Here is a 15897-nt window from a genome sequence, read left to right as displayed (position 1 = left end):
GGTGTGGCATATGCTAATTAAATTCTGCTTTAATTCCCCAGGGTTACAGTTACTGCTGCATGCAACATGGATTTCAGTCGTTTCCCCTTGGACTCGCAGACATGCACCCTGGAGCTGGAGAGCTGTAAGTATTTGCATACAAAAGTCTATTATATTTAACTCCCAACTATCGATGGACTGCGGCATTTTAGCAGCATGTTGCCTCAAGCAGCATCACACACACACACACACACACACACACACACATTCAGCTGTGATTCATCAGTAAGATGTTGGTGCATAACAACAGGGGATGTTATTGCTCCATATTATCACATCAGAGAGTATTTCTCTATTTACTAATGACCCCCCCCTGGATGCTCGATATTCTTATGCATTTGCTTTATTGACCATGACTGTAGAGAACAGCAGGGCTTTAATTGAAACAGCTTTACATTAACAGTACTACTGTCTTTCCAATATGTTTATTTAGTGGTACTGTTTCATTTAGTCATAATTCCCTCTGTGTGATCCTGTAAATAGAGTACAGTATTCACCACAGCTTTCCAAACTTTGGACGACCATTTTTGGCCATAACTGTGTTATAATGTGAATAACAAAATGAGACATATTCTGACATCTTTTAAGTTCTTTCTCTCTCTAAGAAAATTAATTTATTGTATGTTTTAATGAATTAAATGGAGGAATTTTTATATCCCTCTACTGCAATACCTCCAAGGCCCACCAGTGGGCCGCAGTGGTTTATACTGTACCATTTCTACCGCACCACTACCGTGAGTACAGCATCATGCAGTTAATACTGTACATACTCATTGCTCTTCTTTAAAGGTGCATATGTAAGATTTTGCATGGTTTATTTCCCATACGTATGTTTGTCTTTTAAACACCTAAAAATAAATATTGTTTTTGTAGCCTTCGACAAACTCTTTTATACATACAGTAATTCAGGCAAGGGCCTTGCATTACGGAGGCTGCTGTAACGTGTTTCTACAGTAGCCCGCATGGACAAACTAGCCAGAGCATGCGTTTCGTGTTCAAAAGTGGAACCTTAGCTCACAAACAAAGACGAGTTGCTCCACCAACATGCATTAACCAGCAAAGGACAAGGTGTGGAAGTGACAGAGAAAGTTTCTGTGTGGAGTTTACATGTTACTCCTCGTGTGTGCGTGGGTTCTGTCCAGGTTCTCCAGCTCCCTCCCATCTTCCAACTACACACAGATTAGAATTGGACACTGTGAATTGACTGTTAGTGTGAGTGTGAGAGTGAACCCAGCCAGCATATCCATGTGGGCTCCATAAGGGTTATATTCGGGCTGACATGGGTCCCAAGTGGGTTTGTTCATGGTTTCCATGGTGGCTCCACCGGTTTTACTGAAACCATAAGGCACAAGTGGGCAAACTTTGCAGGTTGCATATGGTATAACCCTTATGGAGCCCACGTGGACATTCTGGATGGCTTGTTGTTCATCGTTCCAGCCCTTGCGATCCTCATTTGCAGGATAAAGAAAATGAATGAATGGATGACTGATCAATCAATCATTTTCAGTTGCCTCATTGTTTGGTGCTTTGCCATCACTGTTGAGTAATTGCCAAATGAATGGACACTGTCCTCCACTGCACCTGTCGGCACCTCATTTCATTTTTATATATATTACTTTTGAAGCAACCGCAGGACGTGCTGAGTTCCCCTCACAGTAACGCTCTTCATAGTCATGTTCCATTATCAGCACGTGTCCCTCACTGGATGCACAAAGTCTGAATTCTCAGCATTTTCTCATCTCGGTCTGTTTTAACCGTCGCAGCGATGCTAAAAATGTACTGTGCTCTCTGTCCGTCAGATGCTTACACAGACGAGGACCTGATGCTGTACTGGAAAAGTGGCGACGAGTCTCTGAGCACCGACGATAAGATTTCTCTGTCGCAGTTCCTCATCCAGAAGTTTCACACTACCTCTCGACTGGCTTTCTACAGCAGCACAGGTAGCGGAGTTGAGCTTTTGCTTATTTGTGGTGTGTGACAGTTTTGTGTTGTTCTGTCTATTAATTGATGTAAAGAAAAAGGACCCTAATGTTAATACTCTTTAACGTCACACTTACAAATGCAGATCATTCTTATTAACCAAAGTATGTCCTCGTATTGCACGATGGCATTTGTCTTCTTTATAAAAAGATTCATTATTCACAGGATGTGCTGTGATTAAGGAAATAATTTGGTTTTAAACGTAAAATCACAGAAATAGTGTCATATTAACGCAAAGGAAGCACATTTAAATTCAGTTATTATATGCTGAATAGCTTCATCTTTAATTGTATATATTCTCTCCCAGGGAGTACAGAGGGAACTTCACTATATGCACTTATTATAGATGCATAAAGAGAAAAACTAAAGCCAGGACAAACTAAAGAGCCGTCAAGGCCATTTAATATATGCAGATGTGCTTCTATTATAATTAGAATTATAATTATGGTGGAGTGCTTCTGTTTTACTCACAGTTAATGCAAACAACTGCAGTTTCCTGTCTTTGAGACATGCACTGTGATGCCCACGTAAATGTAATTTCTCTCAGTCCAGTGACTTCCTGCGAGAGTATCAGCGCCTTCATCTTCTCTGCCCTCTCTTCCTCAAATATGTGTGTATTTGTGACTCAGTACACAAGTGTAAGATGTGTCTCCCGGTGCTATTTGAATTGAACTTTTCTCAGGTCTGCCACCACGCTAAACAGGCAAAAGTTTTTAATTATACAGTCAGCCAAAGTATTAATTAGCTCTAAATGTGTTGTTATCTGCCCAGGACTAATGCTCTCCTGTTGTAGAGAGAGTCTTGACCATCGCATTATACAAGAATGACCAGAGGATGAGTTGAAATATATTACAACTTTTAATGTGTTACTTTCGATCTTTCTGTCTGTTGATTGTTAGCCTGGGTGAACCCAGGCCAGCCTGTGAGTGGTTTGATTTTGCTCTGCAGACACAATCTCCCATAAAAGGGAACCAATCTGCACACAGGTTTTTACATAAAGGCTAAATGACCATAAGAAGCAAGATTTTGTGCACATCCAACATGGCGGCAGATGTCTTTCATTCCAGCTTTTGCTTCCATACTTACTAAGAGCACCAGTGTGTGCAGCACCGACTTTGACACCGCAGTGTTCTTCAAAACAGAACTATGCAGGATTTCTGCTCCAATTTGACAGCTTCAGAGTCATTGTCATGGTTAAATGTATTGTTGCAGGGAGATTGGGGGCTGTCTCCACTCCCCCTACTGTCTGTTAGCAGAAGGCCAGCCTTGCAAGATCAGGGCCGCCCAACCGGGAGTCCTCAGAATCAGGAGGTCTTGTGAGAAACACAAATTGCTTCTTGGCACCATGCACACACCCCCGAGCCCGAGCCAAGCACTGGCTGTAAGATCAAGGCAGAGGGCCACACGAGTAAACAACAGACTGGCTTTTCCCAAAAAAAACACAGAAGTGTGCAAAACAGATGCTGACCGACATGAACATGACTCCACGGCTTGTGTTCACCAGCAAATGCTCATGGCCAGTAGAGGGGAAAGCAGTAGACAATGGATAGATGAATTGATGTGTACTGTGGTGTCATACAAATGATGTACTCTGTAGTGAAAAGGGCAAAAAAGTTTGGTAGCAAAGAGCAATTTTGCACAAATCTGTTGCAGAATTGGCGCGTGGAATCGGTCCCACTATGTTCAGCACGCTGTTGCTGTGGTGCAGAGTAAATGTTTTTCAACCTGGGCCCTATGAATGCAGGTGTGTATGTGAATAATACTTACAAAAACGTTCATATTTGGTCCATATGATCACCTCGGACTGCAGCCGAGACAGGTGGCAATGGCTGCTGTGTAATCTTACAGCAGTTATCTCCATAAAAAGTGCTTGTTTTCGCCAATAAATGGCTCGGATTGTCATTGTAAGAGTCTGGCAACATTACCAAGGATGTAGGTCTGTTTGCAAGACTGGTGAGGACACTGTGCCGCTGTGCTGTCAGCACTTCTCTCCTCTGTGACTCGCAGCTCTGTTTCTGTAAAATCCCTCTCTCTCTCGCTCTCTTCTCACAGTATTCGGTGGGGACATGTCCCAGTATTTTGGAGAAAGCCAGATAGTCCCGACCAATATGTGAATGTGTGCATGAATGCTGTGAGAGGAGAGTGAGATGCTGGTAATGTTGCCAGACTCAGTTAACAATAACAACCCCAGTCACTTTTTATGGAGATAACTGGTGCTGTTGTCCCCCTGTCTACATTTGTACTATTACCATTTAAGTACTATTCACATACACACCCACATTTATTAACATAGGTCTCACTACCAGAATTCCCATTTAAAGGCACCTGAACGGGTATGAGTAAAAACCGTAGTGTGACGCACTTGTTGTTGCTAACTCCTTGAGTCCCATGTGTGTTGCTCTGGTGAGTCCATTGAATGGCCTTAGTTTCCTCTCAGTGAGAGGTTACCTCATGTCAGCGGGTGACGAGGCAGACATACCAACCACGTTTGTACCTCTAGGCCCGACAGCATGCGAGCAGACCTCTGAGGTCAGATGTTAATACCAGGTCTTGTTTTTTCCACTATCAAGAAAAACCAGGTCAGTCGCTGACTTTTGGAAAGGTTACAGCTTCCACCGACTTCTCGACTTTCACTTTGTTAAATACTGAAAAGGCTTTGCTGTGGCTACAGACACGCAGACGCATCACGGACTGAAGGAAAAACACGGAGCAGGTCTTTGATTAGCAGCCAAACAGACTGTGTGATTCACAGCTGGGTTGGAATGAAAAAAAACCCCGACTCAATGCTACCCCTGACAGCATCATTGATTTGTTAGTTTTCAAGCACCGAGTCGATGTGCCTATAGTCACTCTGCACTAAAAGCAGCCTTGACTAACTGCTCTTCCTGGTTGTTTTTGGGTTTTTTTCATTTCATATAAAGTGATTGTGTTTCTTTTCATTCACATTCACGCAGGTATTCACTGCCTATGTGTGAAATCATAAGAGGCTATGCATTTAATAATAAAAGAAACATTAATATCATTACAAACTAAAATGATATGCAGTGCAGCAGCTTGAATGTGCAACATAGCAAATATTAATGTAGTAAATAATCTGCCTTTGTGGTGCAGGCAGTGCTAACAGTCACACAGAGGATTAATGGACTGGTTCACAGCAGCGATGGCTTGGCCTTTATTTGTGCCCGTGTATCTTAAATAAATGTGTTTGGGTTTTTTCAAACAACCCAGACACTGAAAAGTTTTACATTTCTTAACCAAGAAAGGATTTTTTATCTGGACCCTCGTCAAGCTGAAGGGCAGCTGCAATTGCTGTCTCAAATGGTTTAGTGGTAGAATTAAACATGCCGTGTGTTTTTGGGAGTTGGCCCGCAGCGGCTGCTACCCTCAGAGGGAAGCACTATAGATAATAGATGGAAGAATGGATGGATAAAGATCGTAAAAGCTGAAAGAGAATTGTTTTGTGTGTGCTGATAACTTCTTCAGTAGCTGGTGTTAACAAAACAATCCCTGCATGTAAAAATATGAAGCCGTAATATTACATGCACGGTTTGACAGGAACGCTTGTTCCTGCTGCATCTTTACAGCTCGCTCTCATTCCAACAGCATCAGATCGCGCCGCTCTGTCTCTGTCCCTCAGCGTCACCTTACAGACGCACAAGGTGTCGCTCTGCTTCTGAAAGTGACGCACCAGGCAGCACATTCAGACGCTCACATCAGTGTGTGAGTCAGCAGTCAATATCTACTATTTATCCTCTGTCCTCTTTGCCCTTACCTTAACCCCTATCCTGGCCCCCAGCCCTAACCACAGTCTCTTTTCATTTTACCTCCAGTGGAATCAACTGAAAACCTCCTTCAGATGTGGGAGGATACCTCGTGCGTCTATAAGACAGAGCGCGGCTGTATGTGACGCTCTCGCATGAGAGCGTGTTGGTGGAATACTGCTAGAATAAAATGTCCTAAGTGTCTTTAAAATAGTATAAATGTGTTTTTGTTGGTCAGTGGTGCATCAATAGAGAAACAGTGCACCTGACCACGCCTCATACAAACACCAACAAAACCTTGGGTTCTACGGTAATGCTGCATTCCATTTCTAGTCAGAACTTGGACTTTTCCAACATGGCAAAGGTTTAGTGACACCGAAGAACGTTTCAGTTAAACTTTGACAAAAAATACCCCGACCTCTTTGACGTTTCCTCAAGGGACGACCACAACAAAGATGTTGGCGAGAAATAGCAGCGGCACTAAAGCAAACCCACTTCCCTGATGACCTATGAACCTGTGATCCACAGGTGCACGTCTTGCACGCTGAGAATTGATTATGATGATGTTACACACAGTTTCAGTCCACACTAATCACATTTGAAGTCAGAGTCAGTTTCCAAAATCACGGTGTGAATCACAGACTTCACTGATGGTAATAGTCAAGAAAACAGTCAAACAGTTTGGGGCCTTATCCTGTGGTTTTATTGAAGCTGTAGGATGAATGCTGCATATAGAAGAGAAAAACTCTTCTATATTGGACGACTGCTGTTTAAAAAAAACACACACTCGTCTGGGTGATTTTAATATACTGCTCATATTTCCCTCCCATTGTTTTCCTACCATTTTCTACCTTGTAGTGTTTTTCTGTCATAGTCATTTGTATTCAGCACAATGACTTCTTTTTCATTCAGCTGCTGTTTTGTTTACTTGCTTGCCTTTGTTTATTTTCATGCCCTCAAGATTGGGATCATCCCCGAGCAGATGTTTTATTTTTGTTTTTTTTTTACCGAAAACACAAAAGACGGAACACTGACAGGACAATGTGGGGACAAGGAGACATTAACTCTAGGACAGGACAGTTAATGAAAGTCTGGAGAGGGCACAGACAAGCAAAGTGACACTTACTGTTTGTTTATTTGTTAGCATGCACAATATGATATAATATAAACAGATTTTACCCCAAATGTCCTTCTTGTTTCTCTTCGTCTCTGACGCTCAGGCTGGTACAACCGTCTGTACATCAACTTCACCCTGCGGCGGCACATCTTCTTCTTCCTGCTGCAGACCTACTTTCCCGCCACTCTCATGGTCATGCTGTCCTGGGTGTCCTTCTGGATCGACCGCAGGGCCGTTCCTGCCAGAGTCTCGTTAGGTAAACTCCATAAAAAATCATTACATTTAAGGATAGTTCAACATTCAGCTTTTATGTTGTGTTCCCAGCTCTGTACTTACACACAGTTAGCATCTAAGTGTATTTATTTGCATTATAATATCTCAATACAAAGGAGACCTACGCATGCATCTGCCTCGGGCCCCGACCTGAGAGGGCCCCTGAGAACGGCTGATTATAATAATCCACAGAAACAGCATTTTTTTAACTCCCTTAAAGGGGCTATGTGTAAGAAATGTATTATATTAAGTCATAAAATGACCCTGATGTGTCATCGAAGATTAATAAAAACGTCTTTAAACTCGGCTTTGCAGAAAACAATGGTACAGCCAATTTATTCTATTTAAATTTTAACATACACGCTGCAGACTCATTCATAATCACGTTTGAACAAAGATGAGGAACCAAATGCCGATTTAAAGGGAAAAAATAAACAAAATTAGTCTAATAAATCAAAATTACAGAAGGCACAAAACAGAAGTAGCTCGAGACACAGGGAGTAGAAGTGTCCAGTAACAAGCCATGGAAAAACTACAGCAACAAACTGAACTGAAACAAATAAATGAACCAACCAAGACACTGGTGCACAAAGACTGAACACACAGGGAGGCAGGGATAATCAGACACAGGAGAAACACACACAATCAAAAGGGAAGACAGGACAGGAAGCAACATTTGACAAGGTACACGTAAGAGGAAACAAAACGGAAGCAGACACAGAACTAAAAACCTAAGGTAAAGAATTCATGGGGTCATGACACACACACACTGTTATGCAGCTCGTAGAAATTGTCACGCTAGTTTATGTAAAGCAGGAAGAGTATAGAGAATATAGTAAATTATCTGCTGCTGCTGCTGTAGAGTAACTAAGTAAAGTTCATTTAAAAGCAACCTTAGTTGACCAAAGTGCTGCACAGATACAGATGATATATCGTCAGGATATATATGGAGAAAAGAAGTGGACCCAGCATGGAGCGTCTCTATCCATCTCCTCCCTGTTGCAGACGGTGAGACAGTCACATATTTGTACGTATATCCCATTTGAAGTTTGTGAATGGCTTTGTACAGACGACTGCACTGACACCATGGAAACACTTGAAGGATGCCTCGAGCTGAGTGTGACAGCTTTATAAATTCATAGTGTTATGGTGGAGCAAAGACAAGAGGAGGAGGGGAAGGAAATATTTAAGGGCTGCCAAAGGCTTGGCGTGTAGCAGCAAACATACATAAATAAAATAAAAGAACAACAACAAAGAGATTGTGAGTTGGTGTAGGGGGGCAGGCTGCCTTTTCCCTGCGTCCCCCAAAGTCCCCTGAAACATCCCTGCTCATACCAAGTATTCAGTGTGGAGCTTTGCTGCACTACTTACATGCTTTTTAAATTTTTCTCAGCATACTGCGGCTTCAGTGGTCCAGAAAAATGCAGCCCGACACTTAGCAAACTGTGTATATTTATATAGTTTGAACTGGAACATCGTCAAATTAAATGTATTTATCAAGCACATTAAACAACTATCACGGTTGGTTAAGTGTAAAGAAAAACAGTGAGTGAAATAGTGTTGATGTCCACGATAAAGTGCATTAGAATAAATTGAGATGTAATAAACAAATTCACATATGAACAACTTAAAGCTGCAGTAGGCAGGGCGTTAAATGGGTAACACTCTGGTGAATTGCTTCCTTTCCTAAACTACACATCACATGAGTAGTTGTGTCATGTGACGGACGCAATCTCTGAAACTCTCTGACGATGTTGACACCTGTTTTATTGAGTTTATTGTGACTTTCTTCGATGCACTTCGATGCATCGTGTCTATCTCTCTGAACTGCTTTGATTGGTCAAGGTTTCTGAGATGAGAAGTCATTCTCTCTCAGATCACTTGATTATGCTAAAAAGGGAATTATGAAATTATTGATCAGTTCACCAAAAGATTGTGTTGCCTTCTTTAGGTTCAAGGCCATTCAATTTACAATTAACTTCATTTTTCAATCATCAATTTTCAATCAAAGTTTTTGGGGCAGATTTAACAAATGTATGAATCTTGCCATCTTAGTTATCTTAGTATCTCGTTGTTAATAATGGAGATATTTACACACCTCAAAAGATGCTTTTTTTGTGCCCTTTGTCCTTCACATCCCAACATGCGGGATTAATGGTAGAGTGAGTCGTCTTCCACATAGAGGGTCGGGGATTTGATCTCCAACTGTGCCTGCCTGTATGTCGATGTGTCATGATGGGCAAGACGATTACTCCCAAGATGCACCTGACCGCTGTGCTGAGCAGCATGTGAATGGGTATGAAAGATGAGTGACAGAATAAACTCTGTGTATACTGTTGATGTGCTGTATATACAGTGCATGTGTGTGTGAGAGAATGGGTGTGCTGGCGTTTTTGGACTTATCGTTGTTTTAGGACTTGCTGGCGTGTTGGGTCTTAACGGTGTTTTAGGACTTGCTGGCTTGGGCTAGGTTGTTGGGACTTGCTGGCGTTTTAAGACCTGCTGGCGTTTTGGGACTTACAGGTGTTTAGGACTTGCTGGCGTTTTGGGACTTGCTGGCGTTTTACCTGCTGGCGTTTTGGGACTTACAGGTGTTTTAGGACTTGCTGGCGTTTTGGGACTTACAGGTGTTCTGGGACTTGCTGGCGTTTTGGGACTTAGCGGTGTTTTAGGACTTGCTGGCGTTTTGGGACTTGGGCGTTTAAGACCTGCTGGCGTTTTGGGACTTGCTTGCTGGCGTTTTGGGACTTAGGACTTGCTGACGTTTTGGGACTTGCTGGCGTTTTGGGACTTGCTGGCGTTTTGGGACTTGCTGGCGTTTTGAGACTTGCTGGCGTTTTGGGAATCCGCAGCATTTGTGAATATGCCGCTCGTTTCTCCTCCTGCATGTGTTTTGGAAAAAAATCCCTTAATGAGTACACACCATTTACCATTTCACGACTAAATTTCTGCGATGGACAAACACAGACGAGTGTTTCTCAATCATGAATGATTTGAGTGAATGGGTCGTTATCAGGCTTTTGCAGAGCTTGATGATGCGCTGACCATTTGAATCAGGTGTGTTGGAGCAGGACCAAGATTGAGAAACAATAGACAAATCTTCCTCAAATTTCTCCCAAAATAACCATCTTTTACTATCCTGCTAACATGAGGCTGTATTTATCTCTGTGCTTCAGGTATAACCACGGTGCTCACTATGTCAACTATCATCACTGGAGTCAACGCCTCCATGCCCAGAGTCTCCTACATCAAAGCTGTGGACATTTACCTCTGGGTCAGCTTTGTCTTTGTTTTCCTGTCTGTGCTTGAATATGCTGCTGTCAACTACCTGACCACGGTGAGGGACGGTAAAGAAAGGAAGCTCAGAGAAAAAGCAGCGGAACAGGTAGAGCGATCTTTTTCAGACCTTTCCAAATTGTTCTTTTAACATAAACTTCAATTTCTTTCCTTTTTCATGCGTAGTCACAGAACCTGCCCTGCACCTGTGGCATGTCCCATGCCAGGACCATGATGCTGGACGGTACATACAGCGAGGCGGACACCAACAGCTTAGCAGGATACACCCGAGCCTCCATGATGGCAGAGGATGCGTCGGAAAAACAGGAACGAATGGTGGTGCACCTCTCCCTGGACAGCGAGTCCACGGCTGGGACCAAGAAAAAGGGGATTCGCGGCTTCCGGATAATCCAGAACACCCACGCCATTGACACCTACTCTCGCATGATTTTCCCTGGTGCCTACATCCTGTTCAACCTGATCTACTGGTGTGTGTACTGCTGAGTGTGTGCGAGGGGAAAACGCTGCAAAATCATTTAATTGACACTGGAAAAAAGAAAGCTGTTACTGATACTGCATGTTCAGGTGCTGGAGCGACTTCTGCCTCATGACTGAAAAACATCCCAGTCTCGCGGATGTGAATTTCACCAACTCTGGCACGAGTCACCACTGGACTGGACCACATATACAGTTGCGGCTCCTGTAAATAGTTGTATCATAAACTCATCTGGATCCCAATGATATTCCGACAACCTGGTGAGACCAGTCACACCAGTTTTGCTCTTAGAGTAACTTATATTGTACAGAAATAAAAAAGTTTAATTTAAAGACTGAAAAGGTAGCCACCACAACCCAGGGCTACGGCAACAGTGCTATCAACAGTGACTTGGATTCATTTGGTTTCTGGCAACAGAACGCATGAACTCCAGACAATGTCCAAAACTAATTCTCTGGACATGATGTTCTTGTATGATGAGCAGCAGGAGATTCTTTTCAATCTCTAGTGGATCCAGGCTAAAATGCGGTTCCTGGCATGTTCTACGTCATCTGGAGTGTCTCCTTAGGTGTTCTCGTATGAGCTCACTTAGTAATTATCCAGATATAAACTTAAGATCTGGCAGGAGTAGCTCCACAGAATGTCCACAGCGTTGTCTGCATTCTAACAACCAGCCCTTTTTGGACACTGCTGAGAATCTCCTGACTTTGGTGCATGTTTGAAAGCAGCTTGTCTTGCATCTGTTTGTTTTTTTCCCATTCTCTTTTTTGGTCTCCACCAGCTGAACACAAATTCTACAAGAGCAGAGTTTGCAGACCAGAAGCCCTAAGCTCTCAGCTGTAAGAAACTGAAGCTGTAGCCCATTAATCATCTGTGGGTTTACTGCAACAAAGATCATTTATAGTACTGTATATTACACATAGTCAAGTCTGTGGTTGATGAAGAAAACAGTGTTTGGAAAACGTCTTTAAGATTTTGCACAACTGAAGATCTTGTAAGTTATAGCTGGCCCTTCACAGGAATAGTCCCAAAATAAGAGGCCCCTACGCTCCATTTTTTGGCACCCTTGCCTTGTAGTACCAGAGTAAAATGGTACTATATAGTAAGGTCAGGCTGGAGTTAGACTGGCTCCTCCCACGACAGTCAGATCATTGGTTGACAGACTTTGATGTTTTTATCGGCTGTCTTTCTCTTGGACGCCTGTCATCTATTCTTATACAAAGCTTGATGTCTTGTTGAGACAAACAGTCACAAACCGAGTAGTCTGTCTGTCTGTCTGTCTGTCTGTCTGTCTGTCTGTTATGTTGCGTTTGATGTCATTGTTAACTTCTCTTCACACCGGTACAACGTGCACAGCCCACATCCGTCGACCACTTTACCATTCCAAACCATACTGTACTCTACCAAACTGAACTGTACCATCATGGAAACACAGCATAAGTAGCTTTGTAGGGCTCCTGAAGCCACCTCCGAGGGACCTCCAAGGCTTTGCAAGCAAAGCAGATCATTTCTGCCCAACTGTCCACATTTTTAATTGCAAGTGATAAGTGAATTGGATTTGGCTTTCCAGACATTACCAACCTATCTGCATAGGTGGCTTTTGTTAATGACATAGGCATACCCAGGTTGTTTTTTACCATTGCCACTGGTATATATTGCAGTGTTCTGTGCTGTAATCACAGCGAGGGGTTCAATGTTTTGATGAGTGAATACCTCCAGCACTTCTGAGGGAAATTCTGATTCAATGTCTCTTTTTTTGCTGTCCAGACTAAACTAACCATGATGAAATATGGATATGCAAAAAAAAAAAATTTATTCTGGCAGTCTGACGCAAGAGAACATAACATATCTTCTAATAGAATTTTTTTTATTAAAATAGATCTTAACAGAGCCCCTAAAGTCCTGGAATGTTTTATTATTTATCTTGTACGCACGAGATAACAACTTTTGTGCACAACACATGATCTTGTGCGCACTAGATCATCATTATCTGATCATTAAACAAATTCAACCCTTTACAGAAAATTGTACACAATGTTTTAGCATCAGGGAGGGTGCATATTTTTCCAAGCAAGTAAATCTCCTTTACAGCATAATGTAGCCTCATACATTCAAGCACAAAGACATTTCAGGACACGGTGTAGTAGGAGGATTTTCCCTAATAACCATCCCTATCGAGTCCTCTAAATTGATACTGATATTATCTCCACAAATTACATAATTGCAATAAAACATTGCAATTTGTAAAGCTGCAATGTTACTATGCAGGATTGTTTAGCCTAATTTAACAGCTTGTTATAGTTAAATGGCTGCCCCTACTGCCTGTTAGCTGGAAACCAGCAAGATTGGGGGGCTGCCAACCCGGCGTCCTCAGAATCAGGAGGTCTCACAAGAAACACAAATAACTTCATGGCTCTACACACACACACACCTCTTAGACAGGATCAGCTACAAGATCAAGGCAGTGACAGCTTAATTTTAGAATTCATAATGGCAGAGCTGGCGAAAAAGAAGCAGAGAAAACTGCTGTTGATGGAAGCAATGGGCCACACACGAGTAAAAATTGGGAATTAAAAAACACAGAAGCATGCAAAACTGGCTTGTGTTCGCCAGCTCCGTTGAAAATAAATGCACATGGTCAGGAGAGAAGGGAGGGAGGAGTGTCGGCAGTGAGTTTTTACAACAATGAGGATAAAGTGGTAGATATTGGATGGATGGGTGTTTACGGTGGTGTAGTCTTCGAATGCACTTTGAAAACTATAGAGTTACAGGCAAAAACCAGACTGGCTTTAAGCTCACTTCAGAGAACGGCTGTTTCGACAGACATTAATGTAACTTGTGCCCGTGGTCAACAAACTGCAGACATTAAACACCTTTATTATGCAGACACTTTTCCGTTAAATATCTTCTGTTCATAAGATTCATTTCTTCTGGGCACAAGACAAGATAAAAAAAGTAATAGAACTTTCTGGGACAAACATACAGAGATGCAGTGTTGTGTCAACAGCTTGAAAACAAATGCTACTGGTTTAATCAAGTCTTGACCGATATTGGATGATCACACACTGAAAAACAAGTCAAGTATTGGTGGTGAAAGGAAGATCAAATCAAATTCTCTTTATGGCTTAAGGCTTGGGTCAACTTTGTTGTCTGTCCGTCTGAAGCTGGGCTCTTAGATCTGAACCGCGGTGAAAGTCTGTCTCTCTGCAGCCAGTCCCTGCCTACTTATCCCCAGAGACTGCACCCTGCTCTGGAGCTGTCTGTTTCCGAGATCAGTCAAAATAATGAGAGCATATCATTTAGCCGCTGTTGTCTCTGTAACCTTTGGAAGTGTCGGTGTCACGTCACTGAACGTCTCACGAGGCAGTAAGTGAGCTAAATACTACACTGCAGTGACAGCCTCTCAGTTCAAGTGACACGGCAGCGCTGCTTCCCTGTATTTACTCTGTGACTCTACAGCTGACATTCACTAGAATACAAGCTACTGATGATAAAGGCAGGACTCAAACAGGATGCAGCTACTGTATGGGCTTCATCACTCTTGTCGATTAGAGTGTCTATTTATTCACGCGTTTGCCGGCGTTCTTTATTCGTCGAGTCACTTTTCTTTTATATTTATTTATTTATTGATTGATTGATTTCGAGTGCAGCAAAAGATCCATGTGCCATTATACCTTGAGTTGGCAAGGATGCACAAAACAGAAGGACTGCTTGATGCATGCTGCACGATGTACTTTGTATATAAAGAGAAGGATGTTTTTGAGATGTGGAAAGCTTTAACAGTTATGTAAGCGACTTCAACCGCCTTAAGTCAAGATTTTTTTTATACACCAACATGGTTCTGATGGCTGTATTTTATTTTATTTTTCCATTGGTTTGTTTGAATACCGTGCGTGACTGCATAGTTTTGTCAGTGAGTTTTCACTTGTTTGGAAAAATGGCTGAAAAAAGGTGTGCGTGGTGATCAGCTTACTTATTTAAAAAAAAATAAAAAGAATTAGTTCCACTTTTAAATGAAAACTTTTACTCACTTATTAACATCCTACGTTGCTAATCATTAAGGCTCCACAAGGTGCACTGCAGGATTCCCATTAACCTCCTGCATCAATTATAAATCCAGCTTTAAATGAATTTCATGCTGGTGCATTTAAAGTACAGAGCTGGACTGGAGGGTGATTAACTTAATGGTTATAACACAAAAACAGGGATTCGGGGGAAATGGCACCAACCACACCTTTAAATTTCAGGTAACACTGGAGATGTGTTAAAGATAATGAAGTTATAAAGTTACAGCAAACCTGCACAGCACTGTTTATTTCACACCTGGTTATTGCTCGTTAAAGTAGTTTTGTAGAATTCTCCATCTTTTTTCATGGTGAACTGATTCTCCAGCCATGAGCGCACACAACCTGTCTTAAAGGGACAGTTCTGGTTTTTGAAGTGCTGAATAGGGGTGTAACGCAACACTAAAGTCACGGTTCGGTACGGTTCATAGTTAAGGGGGACAATGAAAAAACTGCTTTTTTGTCAAATCGAACATAAGTTTAATTAGTAAACAATTAAACACAACAGTTAAACAGTTTTAGCTGTCAAAGAAAATACTGCAGCAATTCTCTAATAAATAAAATATGTCTTAAATAAAAGTGCAACTGCAGCATTAACTTAAATTACAGTTTATGTCTTTTCAGTATAAAAAAGAAAATACTGCTGCAAACAACAAAGTTTTCAGATGAATAAAATAATGCTCAACTAGAAGTGCAGCACTTTTTTCCTTTCACTAGGGACAGAGGTAGCAGGTACCGCAAGGTAGCGTTTTGCTAACTTAGCAACATGAGGATATTTGGGCTCATTGGTCTTCCATCATAAGAGTGGATTGGAATCCAGTGCCACGGTTACCTACGCATGCCTGCTACTCTCACTCGCTGGCTGCTACTGCGCACGTGCAAGCCAGGCCG

At 42.1% G+C, this 15897-nt stretch overlaps 1 protein-coding gene across 1 annotated transcript in view; it reads left to right on the top strand.

The window, feature by feature from the left end:
• The window catches only part of LOC122784424 (gamma-aminobutyric acid receptor subunit rho-2-like), a 36205-nt gene extending 20662 nt beyond the window's left edge, over positions 1-15543 (top strand). The window contains exons 5-9 of the mRNA XM_044049695.1: positions 42-124; positions 1839-1979; positions 7001-7153; positions 10347-10555; positions 10633-15543. Of these exons, the coding sequence (XP_043905630.1) occupies positions 42-124; positions 1839-1979; positions 7001-7153; positions 10347-10555; positions 10633-10950 (904 nt within the window). The 3' untranslated portion in view covers positions 10951-15543. The remainder of the gene's footprint in view (positions 1-41; positions 125-1838; positions 1980-7000; positions 7154-10346; positions 10556-10632) is intronic.
• The last annotated feature ends 354 nt before the right edge of the window (positions 15544-15897 follow it).

Source organism: Solea senegalensis, linkage group LG17 (assembly GCF_019176455.1).
Source record: "Solea senegalensis isolate Sse05_10M linkage group LG17, IFAPA_SoseM_1, whole genome shotgun sequence".
Taxonomy (NCBI): Eukaryota; Metazoa; Chordata; class Actinopteri; order Pleuronectiformes; family Soleidae; genus Solea; species Solea senegalensis.
This window is presented reverse-complemented; position numbering and strand designations above follow the sequence as displayed.